The 16,407-nt window shown below is 38.6% G+C and overlaps 1 protein-coding gene across 4 annotated transcripts; it reads left to right on the top strand.

Annotated features, from left to right (window-relative positions):
- Positions 1-437: 437 nt before the first annotated feature.
- Positions 438-16,157, top strand: LOC128867890 (uncharacterized). 4 transcript variants are annotated; one of them, XM_054109470.1, is made up of 5 exons: positions 12,904-13,062; positions 13,119-13,248; positions 15,135-15,316; positions 15,397-15,581; positions 15,662-16,157. In XM_054109470.1, exons 3-5 carry the CDS (start codon positions 15,191-15,193, stop codon positions 16,080-16,082), a joined length of 732 nt encoding a protein of 243 aa, XP_053965445.1. In that variant the 5' UTR covers positions 12,904-13,062; positions 13,119-13,248; positions 15,135-15,190; the 3' UTR covers positions 16,083-16,157. The 4 variants fall into 4 exon arrangements, with proteins under 4 accessions (XP_053965446.1, XP_053965443.1, XP_053965444.1 ...); XM_054109471.1 differs by lacking the exons at positions 12,904-13,062; positions 13,119-13,248 and adding an exon at positions 438-613; XM_054109468.1 differs by lacking the exons at positions 12,904-13,062; positions 13,119-13,248 and adding an exon at positions 12,739-12,821.
- Positions 16,158-16,407: the final 250 nt, after the last annotated feature.

Raw genomic sequence — 16,407 nt, 5'->3', positions numbered from 1 at the left:
GATTAATTTTGCGCCAAAATGGGATGATTAATTTTGCACCCTGATAAATACACACTGACTAACGGTTGCAGTCGCAGCTGCATAAACACGTTACTGACTTCCCAGAAGTGTAAATGATGTTAGAGATTTCCAGGAAGGATTTATTTTTAATTTTCAATGTTCTGCTAGTATCCGTAAATAATAACCTTGAAGGAGATTAACTTAACTCAGATTTTAGTATACATTTTAATACATTTTACGCTAATGCTAATTCGCAATTTCACAAAGGTTACTAATTCTACCTTCCGGCAATCGCCTTTAACGGTTGATTTACTTGCTAGGAGACTGACTACTGCTCACTTAAACTGGGCTTTATCCGGCCACAAGGACGTTGGTGCTTGGTGCTTGCCTTCGGTTTTTGCATAAATAGCAGATCAGAAGCGGAAGTTGATCATTATAAAAAGGATCTTGGCAGTAAACGATCGCTTTAGCACGGAGTTGTCTTGTTAAATTTTAAAACTATCATATTTCACCAGCCAAAGAAATTATGAAGCGCATACTTCTACTTTATTCAGTGTTTGCTTTAATTCTTACTCTCTCTGGCACTAGACAAAATCTCTCTCTGCATCATTAGGTAAGTTTATCTGATATTGTCGAATGTGGTATGCAGTATTAAGGGGTGTTCAAAAAGCAACATCAGAAAGAACTACTGAGTGCGGTTTTTCTAGTCACATTTTGGCCAGTTTTATTTTCATTAATCATCACTGGGCAATTTGTAACAAGAAAAATTGCACTATATCAACAGAATTAAAACAATGTGATCTAAAATGTATTAAAGTGTGTGAAAATCTACGCCGAAAATATGATTTTAAAATTAAACAGCGATTGTCGAACTAGTCGCCTAGATTTTCCATTGCATATAAAGTGACTAGATCGAAAACTCGCGCTGTAATTTTAAAATAAATGCAACTATAATGCGTGGGTATTTTGTGAAAAAAGTGCAAAGTTTGGCTCCTAAACTACGAGTATATGGGAAGTAAGTAGCTTCTGTGGTTGTATGAGTTTTAGATGATGGTATTTCTTTTTCATAAAGCTCAACAACCATCGGAGCTCGCTGTCTCGAAATCCCCAACGCCAAATTTGAAATTTGAAATATTTTGTGAAGCCTTAAAAGTGATTTGAAGCGTATTTTGGTGATTGGAGTGCAAATTTCATCACAAATTCGATTAAAGGTACGGGCACTGTGATATATTCTCTATTTTATGATTAAATCACAGTCTCTTACTTTTCAATAGAGTTTGCCAAAGATCTACAGTGCACTTTTGTGAATGATGTGAAACTTTCGTCTGAGTGACAAATTCGATTAAAGGTACGGGTGCTGTGATATATTCCCTCTTTTATGATTACATCACAGTCTCATACTTTTACATTGAGGCTGTCAAAGCTTCAAAGCACATTTTTACGATTGGAGTGAAAAATTCGTAACAAATTCGAGTAAAATAAGGGTCGTGATTATATCGCATGGTTGTTTTTTTTTTGTTTTGCTGAGTTTGTGAAAGCTCTATAGTGCATTTTTGTGGGCAGTGTGAAAATTTCGTGTGAGTGACAAATTCGAATAAAATTGCGATCGTTGTGATATATTCCCTTTTATATAGTATATCAGATTGTTTTTCCTTTTTCCAATACCAGAAAGAATTACTGAGTGCGATTTTTTAGTCACATTTTGCGCATTTTGATTTTCATTAATCATCGCTGCGCAATTTAGGGTAGGAAAAATTGCACTATGAAACAAAAAAGTATTAAAGTGTGCGAAAATCTACGCCAAAAATGTGATTTTTAAAAGTTAAACAGCGTAAGTATTTTGTGAAAAAAAGTGGAAAATTTGGCTCGTAAACTAACTAGTTATATTGGCAGTAACTGGCGTCTCTGGTTGTTGAGTTTTAGTGATGATATTTTTTTCATAAAGCTAAATAGCCATTGGAGCTCGCTGTCTCGAAATCCTCAACCCCAAATTTGAAATTTGAAATATATTGTGAAACTTTAGAAAAATGATTTATAGCGCTTTTTTTTACCGGCGTGAAACTTTCTTATGAGTGACAAATTCGATCAAAGGTACGGGCGCTGTGACATATTTCCATTTCATGATTATATCACAGTCCGATACTTTTAATTGAGTTTGTAAAAGTTCTACAACGTATTTTTGTGAATATCAAAAGCTTGGAAGTATTTTTATTGCTAATCCATGCTTCATCCATCAATCATAAATCAATCTAAACCTCTTATAAAAAGCATTACTTACTTAATAAAAAGCTTTGTGAAAACAAGTGAAAATTTCCGTGAAGTTTATGATCGATTCTTCGATTGAAATCTCTTTGAGCAGCGCAAAATAATGAAATGGAAATGTGAAGGAAATGTGAATTAACTGCTAGATAAAGGTAGAAACAGTGTTGTGGCTGCTTTCGCCGATGAAAGCTCTTTGAGTGGATGCATACAGCTTCGGGGTGATTCCCAAATTCGATTAAAGGAACGATCGTTGTGATAAGATTGTTTTGTGTTCTTATCACAGTGATATTCCTTTTTATAGGATTTGTTAACAAACAACAAAACTTCATTAACTGCAGTGAATTTTATTAAAATAAATATCGCGTTAAAAGTGATTACCATTTAAGAGGTCCGGAGTAGTTGTAGTGATACCCTACGATCAGAAAGTACCGTGAATGTGAAAATAATACAAAACATAGTTAAATTTCAGGCAAATTTATTTTATCTCCTTCAAAGTATGACCCGTTTGAAGAAATACACATGTGCCAATGTTTTACCCAGACCTCCATGCACCTCTGGTAGGCCGACGAAAGGATGGCGTTCAGCTCCTTCGTCGCATTCTCTTTGATCTCCTCTACCGACTGAAATCTCCTTCCACGAAGTGGTAACTTCAACTTGAGAAACAAAAAGAATTCGCACGGCGCCATATCAGATGAATGCGGAGCTTGCGCGATGGTATTTACTTAGTGTTTGGTCAAATAATCCAGCACAATTTGGGCTCGATGCGTTGGCGCGTTATCATCATGCAAAATCCAGGAATTGTTTGCTAACATTCCCGGCCGTTTGCGACGTACAGCATCTTTCAAATGATCCGACAGCGCTAAAACGTGACAGATGTCTTACAGTCCTACCAACATAAGAAAAAATATGGACCGGTTCCCACGTGTGCGGTTCGTTTAAATTAAATATTCCCGGTACTTTTTGATCATAAGGAATATTGATTTATAGAACTATGTTACAGTAGCTATTCTTTATAAGTTAAATTGGCTTTTTAGCGATATGTTATTGTTGGTAAGAGCTAATCAAGTTTAAAACATAAAAAGCTTCCAGAGTCGGAGAGGATTGAAGTTAGGGAGGTTTGTATTATAATGTAAAGTGACGAGACTCATTTCAAGCTCAGTGGCTTTGTGAAGGAGCCAAAATGGTTACAATTGGGCTAATATCGAATACCGCAAGAGCGTTATCAGCTACTAATGCAAGGTAAGGTATTTAAACTTTTTTTAAATTTTTTTTTGTACTTTTTTAAGTAAAATATTTTAATAAATATTTTTAATAAATTTAAAATATTTCAAGAACTATTGTGTCGAAATTCAACTAGATCAAAATTGGCGAGTTATGAGCAGAGTTGCTACCGGCCGGGTTTCTTATCCCTGTTCGGCTTTAAAACGTTTTTCTAAAACTTGTTATTTTAGTCCGTGTACGCCACACCTTTGAAGTAGCGAGGGACTGCGGTTATTTCGGAAGCACCATTATTATTATTATTTTTTTTTTTAAATTATTTCCCTTATACATTACAATCTGTTAATATTAACAATATGTAATTGGAGTTAAAATGTCCCTTTCCTTTGGAAGAGAACATTATTGTCTTTGGTGGTATTTAGTTACAAAGGGTGATTTTTTAAGAGTTATAGGAAAGTTTTTCAAAAAAAAAACACACGGAAAATTCAGAAAAATGCATGCAATTTTTATTTAAATCGATAGTACAGTCTATATAATTTAATGTTTGAAGATTATTTCATGCAAATGTTCACCGCGACTGCGTTTCAAATTGTCCATTCGCTTAGTCCAATTTTGGCATACCCTTTCCAATGTTTCGGTCGGTATCTCACATATATAGGGGTTTTCAATTGGCGCGGGTCGATTTTGGCGCGCTGTGGCAGCCATTTTGTTTTGGTGACATCTATCAAATCTTTTGTTTATTATTCAGTTGTTTATGCCAAATCATCATGGCAAGTTACACGATTGAACAGCACGTTCAAATGATAAAACTTTATTATCAAAATGAGTGTTCATTAACGCAAACGTTGAGCGCATTGCACCCATTTTTCGGTAGACGTGGTGGCCCTTCCAATTTCTTATGGCCTATATTGAACCATATGGACCTAGAACGTGAAATAAAATGTTCACCGAACTCGCCTCTCAACAAGTCCATTGTTACGCGTGCTGTGTGGCATATGGCACCGTCTTGCTGAAACTACGTCATGCAAGTCAAGCTCTTGCATTTTGGGCAAAAAAAAGTTGGATATTATTTCATGCTAGCGCTCACCATTCACAGTTACGTTACGATTCGCAGCATCTTTGAAGAAGAACGGTCCAATGATACCTTCAGCCCATAAACCGCACCAAACTGTGACCTTTCTTCTGGCTGATCTTCACTCCAAAATCGACAATTCTGCTTATTTACGTACCCATTGATCCAAAAATGTGCTTCGTCGCTGAACACAATATTTCGATAAAAAAGTGGATCTTCGGCCAACTTTCCAAGAGCCCATTCACCAAAAATTCTGCGTTGCGGTAGGTCGTTCGGTTTCAATTATTGCACCAGCTGTATTTCGAAAGGCTTCACACCTAAATCCTTTCGCAAAATTTTCCACGTTGTTGAGTAACAGAGGCCAATCGATAATTGATGGTCATCATTAACACTGGCCGATACAGCTGCGATATTTTCTTCAGTTCGCACTCTACGTAAGCGTGTTGGTGGCTTGATGTCCAATAATGTAAATTTGGTTCTAAATTTAGTCACAATAGCTCGAATAGCCGCTTCAGTGGGTCGATTAAACTGACCATAAAATGGAAGAAGCGTGCGATAAACTTTCTTAACAGAACACACATTTTTATAATAAAATTCAATTATTTCCAAGCTTTGTTCCTTTGTAAGACGATTCATGGTTAAATTATAGACCACACTGAAGATGTTTGACCGTGAAACAAATCACGAAACGTGCGTCAGCTGTTAAAACCAACTTTTTAAAACGATAATAGCTAAAAAATCACCCGTTAGTTTTACTAACACAACATAGTTTTCTATAATTTTATTTATATTACAGTACAAGCAAGTTCTGTGAGTGCTTTGTGCTTTAGTCTTCTTGGTTGAAGTTCCATTTCCGGTATCAGTCTCATTTCATAGTTTTTGTGCTCTAATAGTCGCAAGATATGCTTACTGCTGCTTCTTTTTACTGTTTCAGCGACAGTGTCTATGCCGAGGTCGCGGTGAATATCGTAATTTCTTATGTGCCAATTTGTCTTTGTGATTGTCCTTAGCATCTTAGATTAACTTCTCTGTATAATTTGTAGGTTTGATTTACAGGCAGTCCCCCAAATTTCTAGTCCATAGGCCCATGTCGTTCTAATTATTGATTTATATATCATTTGTTTATTAAATAAGCTTAAGGTTGATTGTTTACCTAGTAGCCAGTCGAGTTGTCGGAATTTGTTTTGCAGCTCGTTTCCCTTGTTCAGTATGTGTTGTTTCCATGTGAGGTTTGAGGCAGTCGTGATGCCTAAATATTTTGCACTTGAGTGTATTTTTATGTCGGGACAGTTGTGCAAGCAAGTGCAGCACTTAGACATTAATTAAGTCCACGGTACTACACTTGCGTCTCTACACTACTGCCTCTCTCAGCCAGCCAAGCTCGCTTGTGGGTTGTAGAAACCCATTTTCTAACCGTGGCTTTGATGGCTGCAGATGGGGAGTGGCTAAGCTAAGGAGTCAGAGGTCTCGCTACCCACGTGTCCCGGGACCCATGTTAGCATCAGGCTATTATGTCTACCGACATAGTTCAGTCTTCTCCGTTAATTTGGATTGGATGTCTGGCAGATTTTCTCTTCGCTTATATTACATGTTGTGTTTTGTCTTTATTGACCTCAATGCCCCATTTTTCAAACCATTGTGTTGTAGCTGATAGCGTATCTTGCAGTGTTTTAGTTGCTGCTTTTTCATTGTTGTTACCTGACATTAAGACGGTATCGTCTGCAAATGTAGCTATCATTGATCCTAGAGAAGTTGGAATTGGTATATCTGCTTTGTATATACATAAGTATAGTATGGGGCCCAGTATGCTTTCTTGAGGTACTCCAGCGGTCGTCGTATTTTATGAAGAAGTGGCTATCAGTTATGTAGCTTTTAAGGATAACAAATATGTTATGTGGTAAAATGTTTCTTAGCTTTTATATGTAGAAATCCTTTGTGCCATACTCTGTCAAAAGCTTTCGCGATATTCAAATACATGGCAGTGCAATATTTCTTCTTATCGTCTGTAATTTTGTTTACTACTCTGTGAATCTGTTGCACAGTTGAATGATGTTTTCGGGAACCGCACTGGTGTGATTATTAAGCATTAATACCGAGAGTAATATTAGCTTTGAAATCCAATGGAGAATTATCTTGCCAACAACTGCTATTTTAGACTAAGCCGACGACATATAGGACAAAACACAACTGCAACTACTGGACTGGGCAGTATATATACAGACGCTAAACGACATTCACCGGGAGACTCCCAACAACTTCCTAAACTCCTAATCCCTGCATGCTGTTATCGGAGGCCAACCACCACCTATAGCAGACGAAGAGCTTTAGGCAATTGAGTAGTAAAGTCCTTTCGCGACGAACAAACTTTTTCAGGTCTCTCATCATGCTCGTCTTATTGTATGACGCAGAAGCATGAACAACATAGCAATCCTTGGGAGGGTTTAAGAGAAAGGTAATGTGGAAAATTTGTGGACCTTTGTACGTTGGTGACGGCGAGTATTGCAGGCGGTGGAGTAATGAGCTATATGAGCTTTACGACGACATAGACATAGCGCAGCGAATAAAGATCCAGCGGCTACGTTGGCTGGATCATGTCGTCCGAATGGATACAAACGCTCCAGTAGCTCTGAAAGTATTCGATGCGATACCAGCTTGTGGTAGCAGAGGGAGAGGAAAGGCCTCTATGTGTCCAAGTCAAGAGAAAGAAACGATTGGCACGCTTTGTTAAGCTCGCCTAAAATCGCTTGAGCGGCTATCGCGCCAATCAAGAAGGAGAAGTGCGCCATAATTCAAAATTGATTGGATTAATTGTTTCTTCTTATAATTCAGCAGGAAGTTTTGTTTTGGTTTAATAATTGTTATTCTTACAAAAACAAATTCCGGTATTGTTTTCATGAAAAATTAAAAAATCAATAGAAAAACTCCTTCCAGGGATACCTCGAGAAACATCTTCTTTAACAAACTCCTATAGATTTTATTGTTTCAGATAATCCTGTCAAGAGCTACGTTGTGTGCATCGCAAACAAATTTTCTCGAGATGCCTCGGACGATTCATTGCCGCTTCAAGTTAAAGTTAATTTAAACACGTTATTGAAAAAATCACACATTTTCATTAAATAAATTGAATATAATTAAAAATTTTAAGTTTTCTCTTAAGTTAACTGCTTCATTAGGTAAGTAGCTCACTATAGTGTTTCTGTAGGTTTTTTTATTTTCCGAATCCATTGGATCCAAATGCTAAGTGATTTGATGGCACTATCTATTTTCTATATAATTCATCATTAGACGACTTCGCAGCCTTTACTTCAAAAAGTGCTTGTAAAGCTTTTTTCTTGCGGCGAAAGTTTTGCCGGACGGTCTTCTATGGACTTTAAGTACTTTTTAAGTGATTTTTTCTGATTTTTAATTCGATAAACTGAAGACCTATGCATATTTTAAAAAGCGATAAGTCGTGCAGTTTGGTCGGCAAGGAGGAGCCAAGAAAATTACTCAATATCAGACAATAAAATGCAGAAACATAAAAGAAGCGTGACGAAAGAACTCGATTTTCTTCCAAATGGCGCGCTTATAGAACCCACAATACTTAAAATAGAACGGCCGCGATAATAGGCCTCCTCCTATTGGTGGCGTGCGTCTTGATGTTGTTCCACAAATGGAGGACTTACAGTTTCAAGCCGACTCCGAACGAAAGATAGTTTTTATGAGCAGCTTTTTCATGGTAAAAATACACTCGGATGTTTGCCATTGCCTGCCGAGGGGCGGCCGCTGTTAGAATAAGCTTTTTCTTCATTTTTGGTCTTTCACCTAGATTCGAGCCTACTTTCTCTCTGAACTCCGAATGGTAGTCATGCACCAACCCATTCTGCAACGGCGGCCGCTGCCTTTTTACTTTACATTATACTTACAGTCTGTTTCTGCCCCGTCCCCAGCTCTTGCATGTGCTTGGGCGCTTTGTTGCAATTTTTCTCCGACAGCAACTCGGGTCTATCGCGGCAAAAACGAATACAATTCTAAAGTTGCTCGTATGCTCCGCAATCGTGTTTACCTTTTCTGCGAAATATAAGAATATTATAACATTTTTTTATTAACAATTAGATGAAATTTATAAACCTACACTTTTCACACACGTGACAACTATCAACTGTACATCAACTTTTTTTCAGGGTGCTCATAAAGCTTTTGGTTGATAAAAAGCTTGACACAAATTCTTGATGAAAATCCCTTGCAAGATGCTTGAGCGAGTTTCTCACTCAATTTTTGGTGCGCATTTGATGTTTTTCTACAAATGGAATTATCGACAGTTTGAACCGCTTTTTTCTGTTATGCTGAACACTTACAATGCTACAATGGAAGATTTGCTCAGCCTTTTTTCTATATGTCCCTCAACCCTCCCAATGTTTTGATGAATCTAATCAGCTTATTCAGCGAGACTACCGCATAGGAAGTGGTGAATGGACTCTACTCTTCCTCTCCTCAGCAATCATTTTACGAAACTCCGAAACTGGCGGTCATATGATCTATTGTTCATTGATCCTTTAGTATTCTCATGCGAAATCGTTATTCGCCTTTGAACATTGCAGTAAGCTTAAGGAGGCTTTGCACGAAAGTGCAGAGGATTCTTGAAAAAATCGATGACTGGTGCATAAGACACGGTCTTTCCGTTAATCCGAACAAAACAACCATAGTCTTGTTTACGAGAAAACGGAAATTGGATGGACTCAGTCTTCCAACACTGAAAGGTGTGACACTAGGTATTTCCAACGAAGTTAAATATCTAGGAGTAATCTTGGATAAGAAGCTGACTTGGGAGACACACGTTTTACTGAAGGTGAATCGTGCATTGAAGATTTTTCAACAATCCTGTAGAGCTTTTGGCAAAACTTGGGGTCTGAAACCTGCTGTGGTCCTATGGATATACACAGCACCTATCAGACCAATCATCACTTACGCTTCTGTGGCCTGGTGGCGACGGAGCGTGGTTAAGTCTACAATCCGGGAACTATATAGGCTGCAAAGAAGTGTATGTTTATGCATCACGGGTGCCATGAGTACAACCTCTGGTGATGCCCTAAATGCTATGCTTGATTTGCTTCCCTTGGATCTTGAGATACAACAGGAAGCAATAAAAGCAATGTGTAGACTCCATAAATGTGATTTCTGGTACGAAGATGGAACTCCCGGACACAGAGAAATCTTTAAGTTGCTGTCGGAGCAGTATCCACTGTCTTTGGCACCTAAAGATGACCTGATACCCACAGTTTCATTTGGAGGGAAATTTGATGTCAGATTTCCATTGCGTGAGCAATGGAGCAATCCAGAATGCATGCAGGGAGGTTTGACGGATATTTTCTTTACCGATGGGTCCAATAATGAAATAGGGTCTGGAGCCGGATGGTACTTAAAAGATAGTAATAAGTATCACTATGCTAAGGGGGGAATGGCAACTGTTTTCCAAACAGAAGTTTTTGCCATCCTGAAAGTAGCCGAATGGATAATCGAGAGGAGATGGAGCGGGAAACAGATTGGAGTCTTCAATGACAGTCAGGCTGCATTGAAGCCCTTGGAGAACGCGAAGCAAACCTTAAAGATTGTTCAAGAATGTAAGAAGAAGCTTAATTCTATCGCAAGACCAAACAGGCTTGTACTTATATGGGTTCCGGAGCACTCCGGTGTTCAAGGAAACGAAATCGCTGACGAATTGGGCAACCGTGGATCAGCGGTGCCCCCACAGGGGCCAGAGCCAATCATCGGAATCAGTTCCGCAGGAATCAAGAATCGGATCAGCGATTATGTAGGCAATCTACATAAAGAGCGATGGTCCGGTCTGGAACGCTGCAGAACTGCAAAGTGTTTTGTGACAAGTCCGAACAGAAAACTGCCAAACTTTCTACTAAAACTTAGAAGGAAAGACATTCGGTTGACGGTCGGCATCATAACAGGACACAACCCATGGGGACGGCATATGACCACCATTGGAATCATCGAGGAACCGGTATGCCTGTCATGCTTGGAGGAGGCGGATAGCACTGAGCACTTTCTCTGTGAGTGTCCTGCCTTTGCTAGAGCACGGCTACGAGTATTGGGTTCCGATGTCATGAGAATGAGTAATATTCGTTCTCTAAAACTGGAGGATATTTACAGATTTGCCAAAGAATCTGGAAAATTCTCACAGGACTAACTATCTCTACTTCTGTCTCTATTCTTTCCTATCTCTTTCTCTGATATTTTTCTCCTTTCCTCCTTGACTATTTACCCCCTTTCCAGAGCTTTGAACACAATGGGCTCTTTGGCTTGAGTGTTTTAGGAGCCACCTAATCTCCTGGTGCTCCTTGGCTCGACCTTTTCAAATTTCAAATTTTCAAGCTTTTCGTGTTGGTCAAAGAGTACGCGAAATATCCTCCAGCTTAAGAGAACGAATATTAAACATTCTCAAGACATCGAAACCCAAAATTCACAGCCTTGCTCTAGCAAAGGCATAACACTTACAGATAAAATGCTCAGTGCTATTCGGTTCCTTTAAGCAAGAAAGGCAAATCGGGTCCTCAATGATTCCACTGGTGGTCATATGCTTCCCCCATGGATTGTGCCCTGTAATAATATCCACCATCAACCGAACGCAATTCCTTCCAAGTTTTAGTAGAAAGTTCGACGGTATTCTCTTCGGGCTTGTCAGTTCTGCAGCATTCCAGACCGAACCATAGCTTTTTATGTAAATTGCATACATAATCGCTGATCCAATTTATGATTCCCGTACCAGCCTGACTGTCACTAGAGACTTTCATTCATTTCCCGCTTCATCTGCTCTCAATTATCGGATTTACTACTTTCCGAGTGGCAAAAATTTCCGTTTGGAAAACAGTTGTCATTCCTCCCATAGCGTAATGATGCTTAATGCTATTGTTTTAGTAGCATCCGGCTCCAGAACCTATTTCATTCTTGAACCCATCGGTAAAGAAAATATCAGTCAAATTTCTTTGAAAGCTCGCGCAATAGAAGGTTGTCAAATGAACAATGTTTCCTTCCAAATGAAACTGAAATGGGTATAAGGTCGTCCTTCGGTGCCAAAAACAGTGGATACTGCTTAGTATCTTGGGCTTACTTCTGCTGTAAGCCATTACAACACTCTCTCCGTTCCCACGACAGACGGTTTTACTTAACCGGAAGGGCCTAGATTTATATCCGGCCAAGGATTCTCTCTTCAGCAGCGTTGCCCGTATATGTATGGGAAATGTTTATGCTGTTACAACAACAACAACATTCGCTTCTTCTGCAAGGGCAGGCACTATTAGAAGTTAGTTTTAGGATACCTCAATATGCATATCTGCGTTCCCTGAACATTTAGAATAGTTATGGGATTGCTGACTGGCAATTTTATGGTTCAAATAAGTGAATATGATCGTCATACATGACAACTCCACTCGCTCTGGCTGCCTTGAGAAGGATCAGATGGTGAAAAACTTGTGAGTCTAACCGGTATTTACTACGATAAGACCTTTGGAACTGGTAAATGGCGACTGGCGCACTTTGTTAATTCGATTAAGGGGTTTGGGATAGTTAGAATTTTGGATTTTTTTTGCATTTCCTTAAAGTATAATATCTTAAAAATATTGTGTGAGAATTTGAAGTGAATCCGACAAATACTTTTTGAGTTATTCAACAATTAACAAAGGGCGCTCGGGCGCTCCGGGGCTCGATAGCAAAATTTTAAATGTGTTTTTTCAAAACTATGTTTTTTGAACTGGTGATCACTGTAATTTAAAAACCGCTTGGTAGATTTCCATAAAACTTATACTGCTTTTGAAAAACATAAAAAGCTCGTGCCTGATCGAAGGATTTATTTTTCAAAAATTTCTATTTTTTTTAACAATTAATTGCCGGTTTTTTTCTCGAAAATCTGAAAAATATTTCCTGAGACCGCCATATTGATAATTTTGAAAAAAAGCTCCGATCAGGCACAAGGTTATCTGTTAATAAAACTAATTTCTCTTGTCCGATTGATTTTAGATGAATCTCCAACGACTTGTGACGATCAACGCAAGGGACTTCTGGAGAAACGGGCTCCACACAAACAACGATAACTTTTACAATTATAAATTTTTTATTTGAAATTTTGCTGAAGGCAAGCCGAAACATTATGTATTAATGCTATGTTTTTATTTTTGTAAAATAAAGCAATTGACTAGCAAAAAAAAATTTATTGAAAATCATAATTTTTTCGGGATGGTAATCGCGCAAATCGAGAAAAAGAGGGCCTTTGGAAACGCATGCCGTAAGTGTTTTATACTCGATATTCTATAGTCATGTATTGCTTATCTGCTCTCCGCGAAAGAGAAGTACTGTGCTTGCTTCAAGCTTCATAGAATACCTCGTGCTTGTGTGAATTACATTACGCCAAATGTCATTTATAATATTTAATTAGATTTGTCTTTAATGAAAACAAAAGAAAATATATTTTGGGGAAGCCTTAAGTTTGTTTTTCAAATAAAAATCCTGAATTAATGCAATGGAGGGTGAGTAAGGATCAAAGCGAGAGAAAGAGAAGTAAAAAATGGAATAGAATTTACAGGCGTGCAATTACTTTTGAGGGCTCGGAAGTGCAACAACAAAGCCGTTTACATGCCAATGTAAAAAGTACAAATGCCAAATACATATTTACAAGTATAATGCTGCATAGCTGGCGGTCGTACCAGGACCAGGTCGGTAGCTATTTCACTCTTCAAAGTTGCCACGATTAATAGGAACTATAAATTGTCTAAACTGCCAATGAATATCGAAAAGCGATATGCGTGAGGAAATGAGTTGCGTGAGCGTTTGCCTTTGGGCGGCTAATTGAACTAGACACACGTACATGCGTACCAACATATACTCGCATACGCACGCAAATGTGTTACGCGGGAAATGTGCTCCGTTTTTTTTTTTTTGCACATGGCCACCCCCCACTGATGATGACCTACTTACGCGATGGATTTGGTAGTGCCGCTAGATTGATTGGATGAATTGCGTGAGGCTTCAAATATTCTGCCATTGATTAGCTATGCTTCAGTTGAATTTTGCTTGTGGCATCGGCATGTTTCTAAAAAAATTAACAAAATTCGAGCGGGAATGTTTGAGAGCGCAACGGCGCGAAACGCAATTGATAACTGCGCGGGCGAGAGCAGATAAAAGTAATATTGGAATATTTTATTAAAAGTGTTGAGATTTATATACTAAGGAAACTAAGAGCAATGAAATGGACTAGTGAAATTGATGGGCAAGCTTAGACTTGGACAAAAAAGTACTTAAATGTGAAGGATGAATGAAAAGGAAGGCAGTAAACTGGAAAAGAGAGATGCGCATAAAAAAGTTCAAAATGCAAGATTTTACAAAGCGCATTCATTAAAGGTGTTGGCACTAGATCAACAACAATGTTTTGTACGTTTGATTGTCAAAGCAAAGTATTGGCAAATAAGGAAACAAAGAATGAATTCGCCTTGTTTCATTCTGTTCTGACAGCCAGATGGACACGGCGAAAGGAAAAAAAAAAAAATCAGCTGATTTACTGATACCACCTTTAATAGCTTCGCCTTGAATAAAAATAAACTTTAAACTGAAAGCTTTGGCAAAGCAAAAACTGCTCAATTAGGTTACGTGAGGATAAATGGCTGCCCTTGCGAGGGGCCCACTTGGAAACATATTCAAAATTTGTCCAGGGGGAAGAGAGGGGAAAAGTAGAAGGGAAGGCAGGCACCAGAGAGGTGGAAAAGAGCAAGAAGAGGCCTTGGATTAGAGGATGACGACGAAGAGTGCTGATTTATGTTCGTATTAGCAGCTTCAAGCTATTATATAATATCCGCAGGTGTAGCGAAAAAGTGAGAGCCTAGAGGTGTAGACCTCTACCCACGAGAGCAGGGCAGCTGAGAATACGGTGCTGAGATGATTCTACCTCGTACTCCAGACAGCTTCCGCAAAAAGGACTTGCAGCAATCCCAAGTTGGACTTGAATCAATCCCAATACCAAAACCAATGTCCCGTAAAAGGATACCTACCAAATTCGAGATGTACTGCTTTGTTAGCCTTAGAAGTTCCCTCGAGTACTTCCGATCCATCCATGGCCAGAAGGATATCGCGATTTTACACGCTTGCGCGCTAGCCCAGCGCTCGCTGAGTCGACGCGAGGTCCATCTTTCCAGAAGCACACCACAGAATCTCAGAGTAGTTCCAATCCTGTATAGGGAGCTCAATTAAAAGGGAGCTTTAAAAAAAATGGATATTAAGAAATATAAGCAACCCAATATATCTGTAGTGACAGCTTTAGCATATTCTGTTATAAGTGAAAGCTTTCTAAATGGAATGGAATGAAATTTATGTGTTTTCATTTTCAAGCATTTTAATCAGAATTTAATTAAGAATTTAGAAAAATCAAGCAGTTTCATAGCCCATTAAATTTTAATTTAAAAACGTGCAAATTTTAAGTGGCTCAAAATTCTCGATGGTTTTTCATAATTTTTTTCTCTAAATATTTTTACTTTTAACGACCGCGTGCTCTATTTTCCATATTTCCTCCTCTCTCTATCTCACTTTTCTCTCTATCTACTTCTTCTAGGCTTCGTTTATGTGGTAAACCCGCCAGAAATTCCACGTGTTGCCTTCGGCTCGGGCATGGAGCGTGTAACGCTCGCTATGTCTGGCCCGAGTTTAACGCCATTTATGCGCAAAATGCAAGGCGAAGTACGTGACTTTCCTGGCCCTTTCGAATATTTTCACACGAAAGGTTTGGAAATAAAAGTAAGTGGGTTAGTTGGTCATCTTGCAAAAAAATTAAGTTATTTCCAATGCTTATCTATTCCTTCTCTTTATATATGTAGTATCCATCTACACTGGGTTATTCATCTTTTGCAAGCAAACTGCCACGCCTGCCGCCCACTAATATATCACGTTTTCCGCCAATTGGTGCTTATGACGTCGAACCGTGGAAAAAACCCAAACAAGCGGCGCGTCCATTCAATGTGGGATCCAAGTATGCTGACGATAAGAAACTCTTGACGCCAAGGTGAGTTGGTTTTGTACTTTTTAAGTGTAAATTCTTTCCAAAAAACAGTTGAGCTGATTTTCCTTCTTTCCATCTCACAGCCCAGCTGATTATGCATTTAACAAACCGGCGACCAGTTTGAAGATATGCTCCGCTTTCGGTTGCAAGCGCATTTTTTGGCCTGCAGTCGCCATTATTTGCACACCCATAAATACGGCCAAATGCTCAAAGTGCAATAGAACTCCCATCGGTGATTATTTCCATCAATTCCAATTGAATTTGGATATGTGCCGACGTTGCATGAAGAAACAGTTGCGCATACTGAAACACTGTGCCACCGATTTGTTCTATCGCGCACGCATGCGGCAGGAATTAAATCTGTACCAGCCGGTGAGATATTGCGGCTTCTTCCACGATCATCAGGGCACTACGGCAGCGATTCAACATATGCCCACATCAATTCTGAAGTATAAAATAAAAACGGAAAATTATCTCTCTAAATACATATATAAGAAAATATGAGCGGCAAGGCAGTGGAATTTTAGTTAGACTTTTATTTATATTTGGAAAACTCTGGATGGTAATAAAAGCATTTGAATGCAGAATTGAGTACTAAGGTTTTGTTTTCAGTGTTTAAGTAAAATAGTATTTGGTAAGAGAACGGAGTAAAAGTTATTCTAGTTAAGTGAAAGCTCTTTCCCCTTAAGTGCTTTCAAAGTGAAAGCTTCTGAAAATATAGAAATTCGAGTAAAGAGTCAAACCGATTTTTAGCACACTTTAGTTGAGATGATACTTATTAAGATTCACATGTATGTAAAAAGCTTTGCGAACTAGTTTTTTAAACTGA

This window comes from Anastrepha ludens, chromosome 6 (genome assembly GCF_028408465.1).
Source record: "Anastrepha ludens isolate Willacy chromosome 6, idAnaLude1.1, whole genome shotgun sequence".
In the NCBI taxonomy this organism is placed as follows: Eukaryota; Metazoa; Arthropoda; class Insecta; order Diptera; family Tephritidae; genus Anastrepha; species Anastrepha ludens.
This window is presented reverse-complemented; position numbering and strand designations above follow the sequence as displayed.

What these genes read in the sequence shown, in the direction of transcription:
- LOC128867890 (XM_054109468.1), top strand. Translation starts at nt 12,773, where the DNA reads ATGGTAATCGCGCAAATCGAGAAAAAGAGGGCCTTTGGAAACGCATGC. An exon ending in CGAAAGGTTTGGAAATAAAA is followed by an intron (nt 15,317 to 15,396) that starts GTAAGTGGGTTA and finishes TTATATATGTAG; the next exon opens with TATCCATCTACACTGGGTTA. An exon ending in AAGAAACTCTTGACGCCAAG is followed by an intron (nt 15,582 to 15,661) that starts GTGAGTTGGTTT and finishes TCCATCTCACAG; the next exon opens with CCCAGCTGATTATGCATTTA.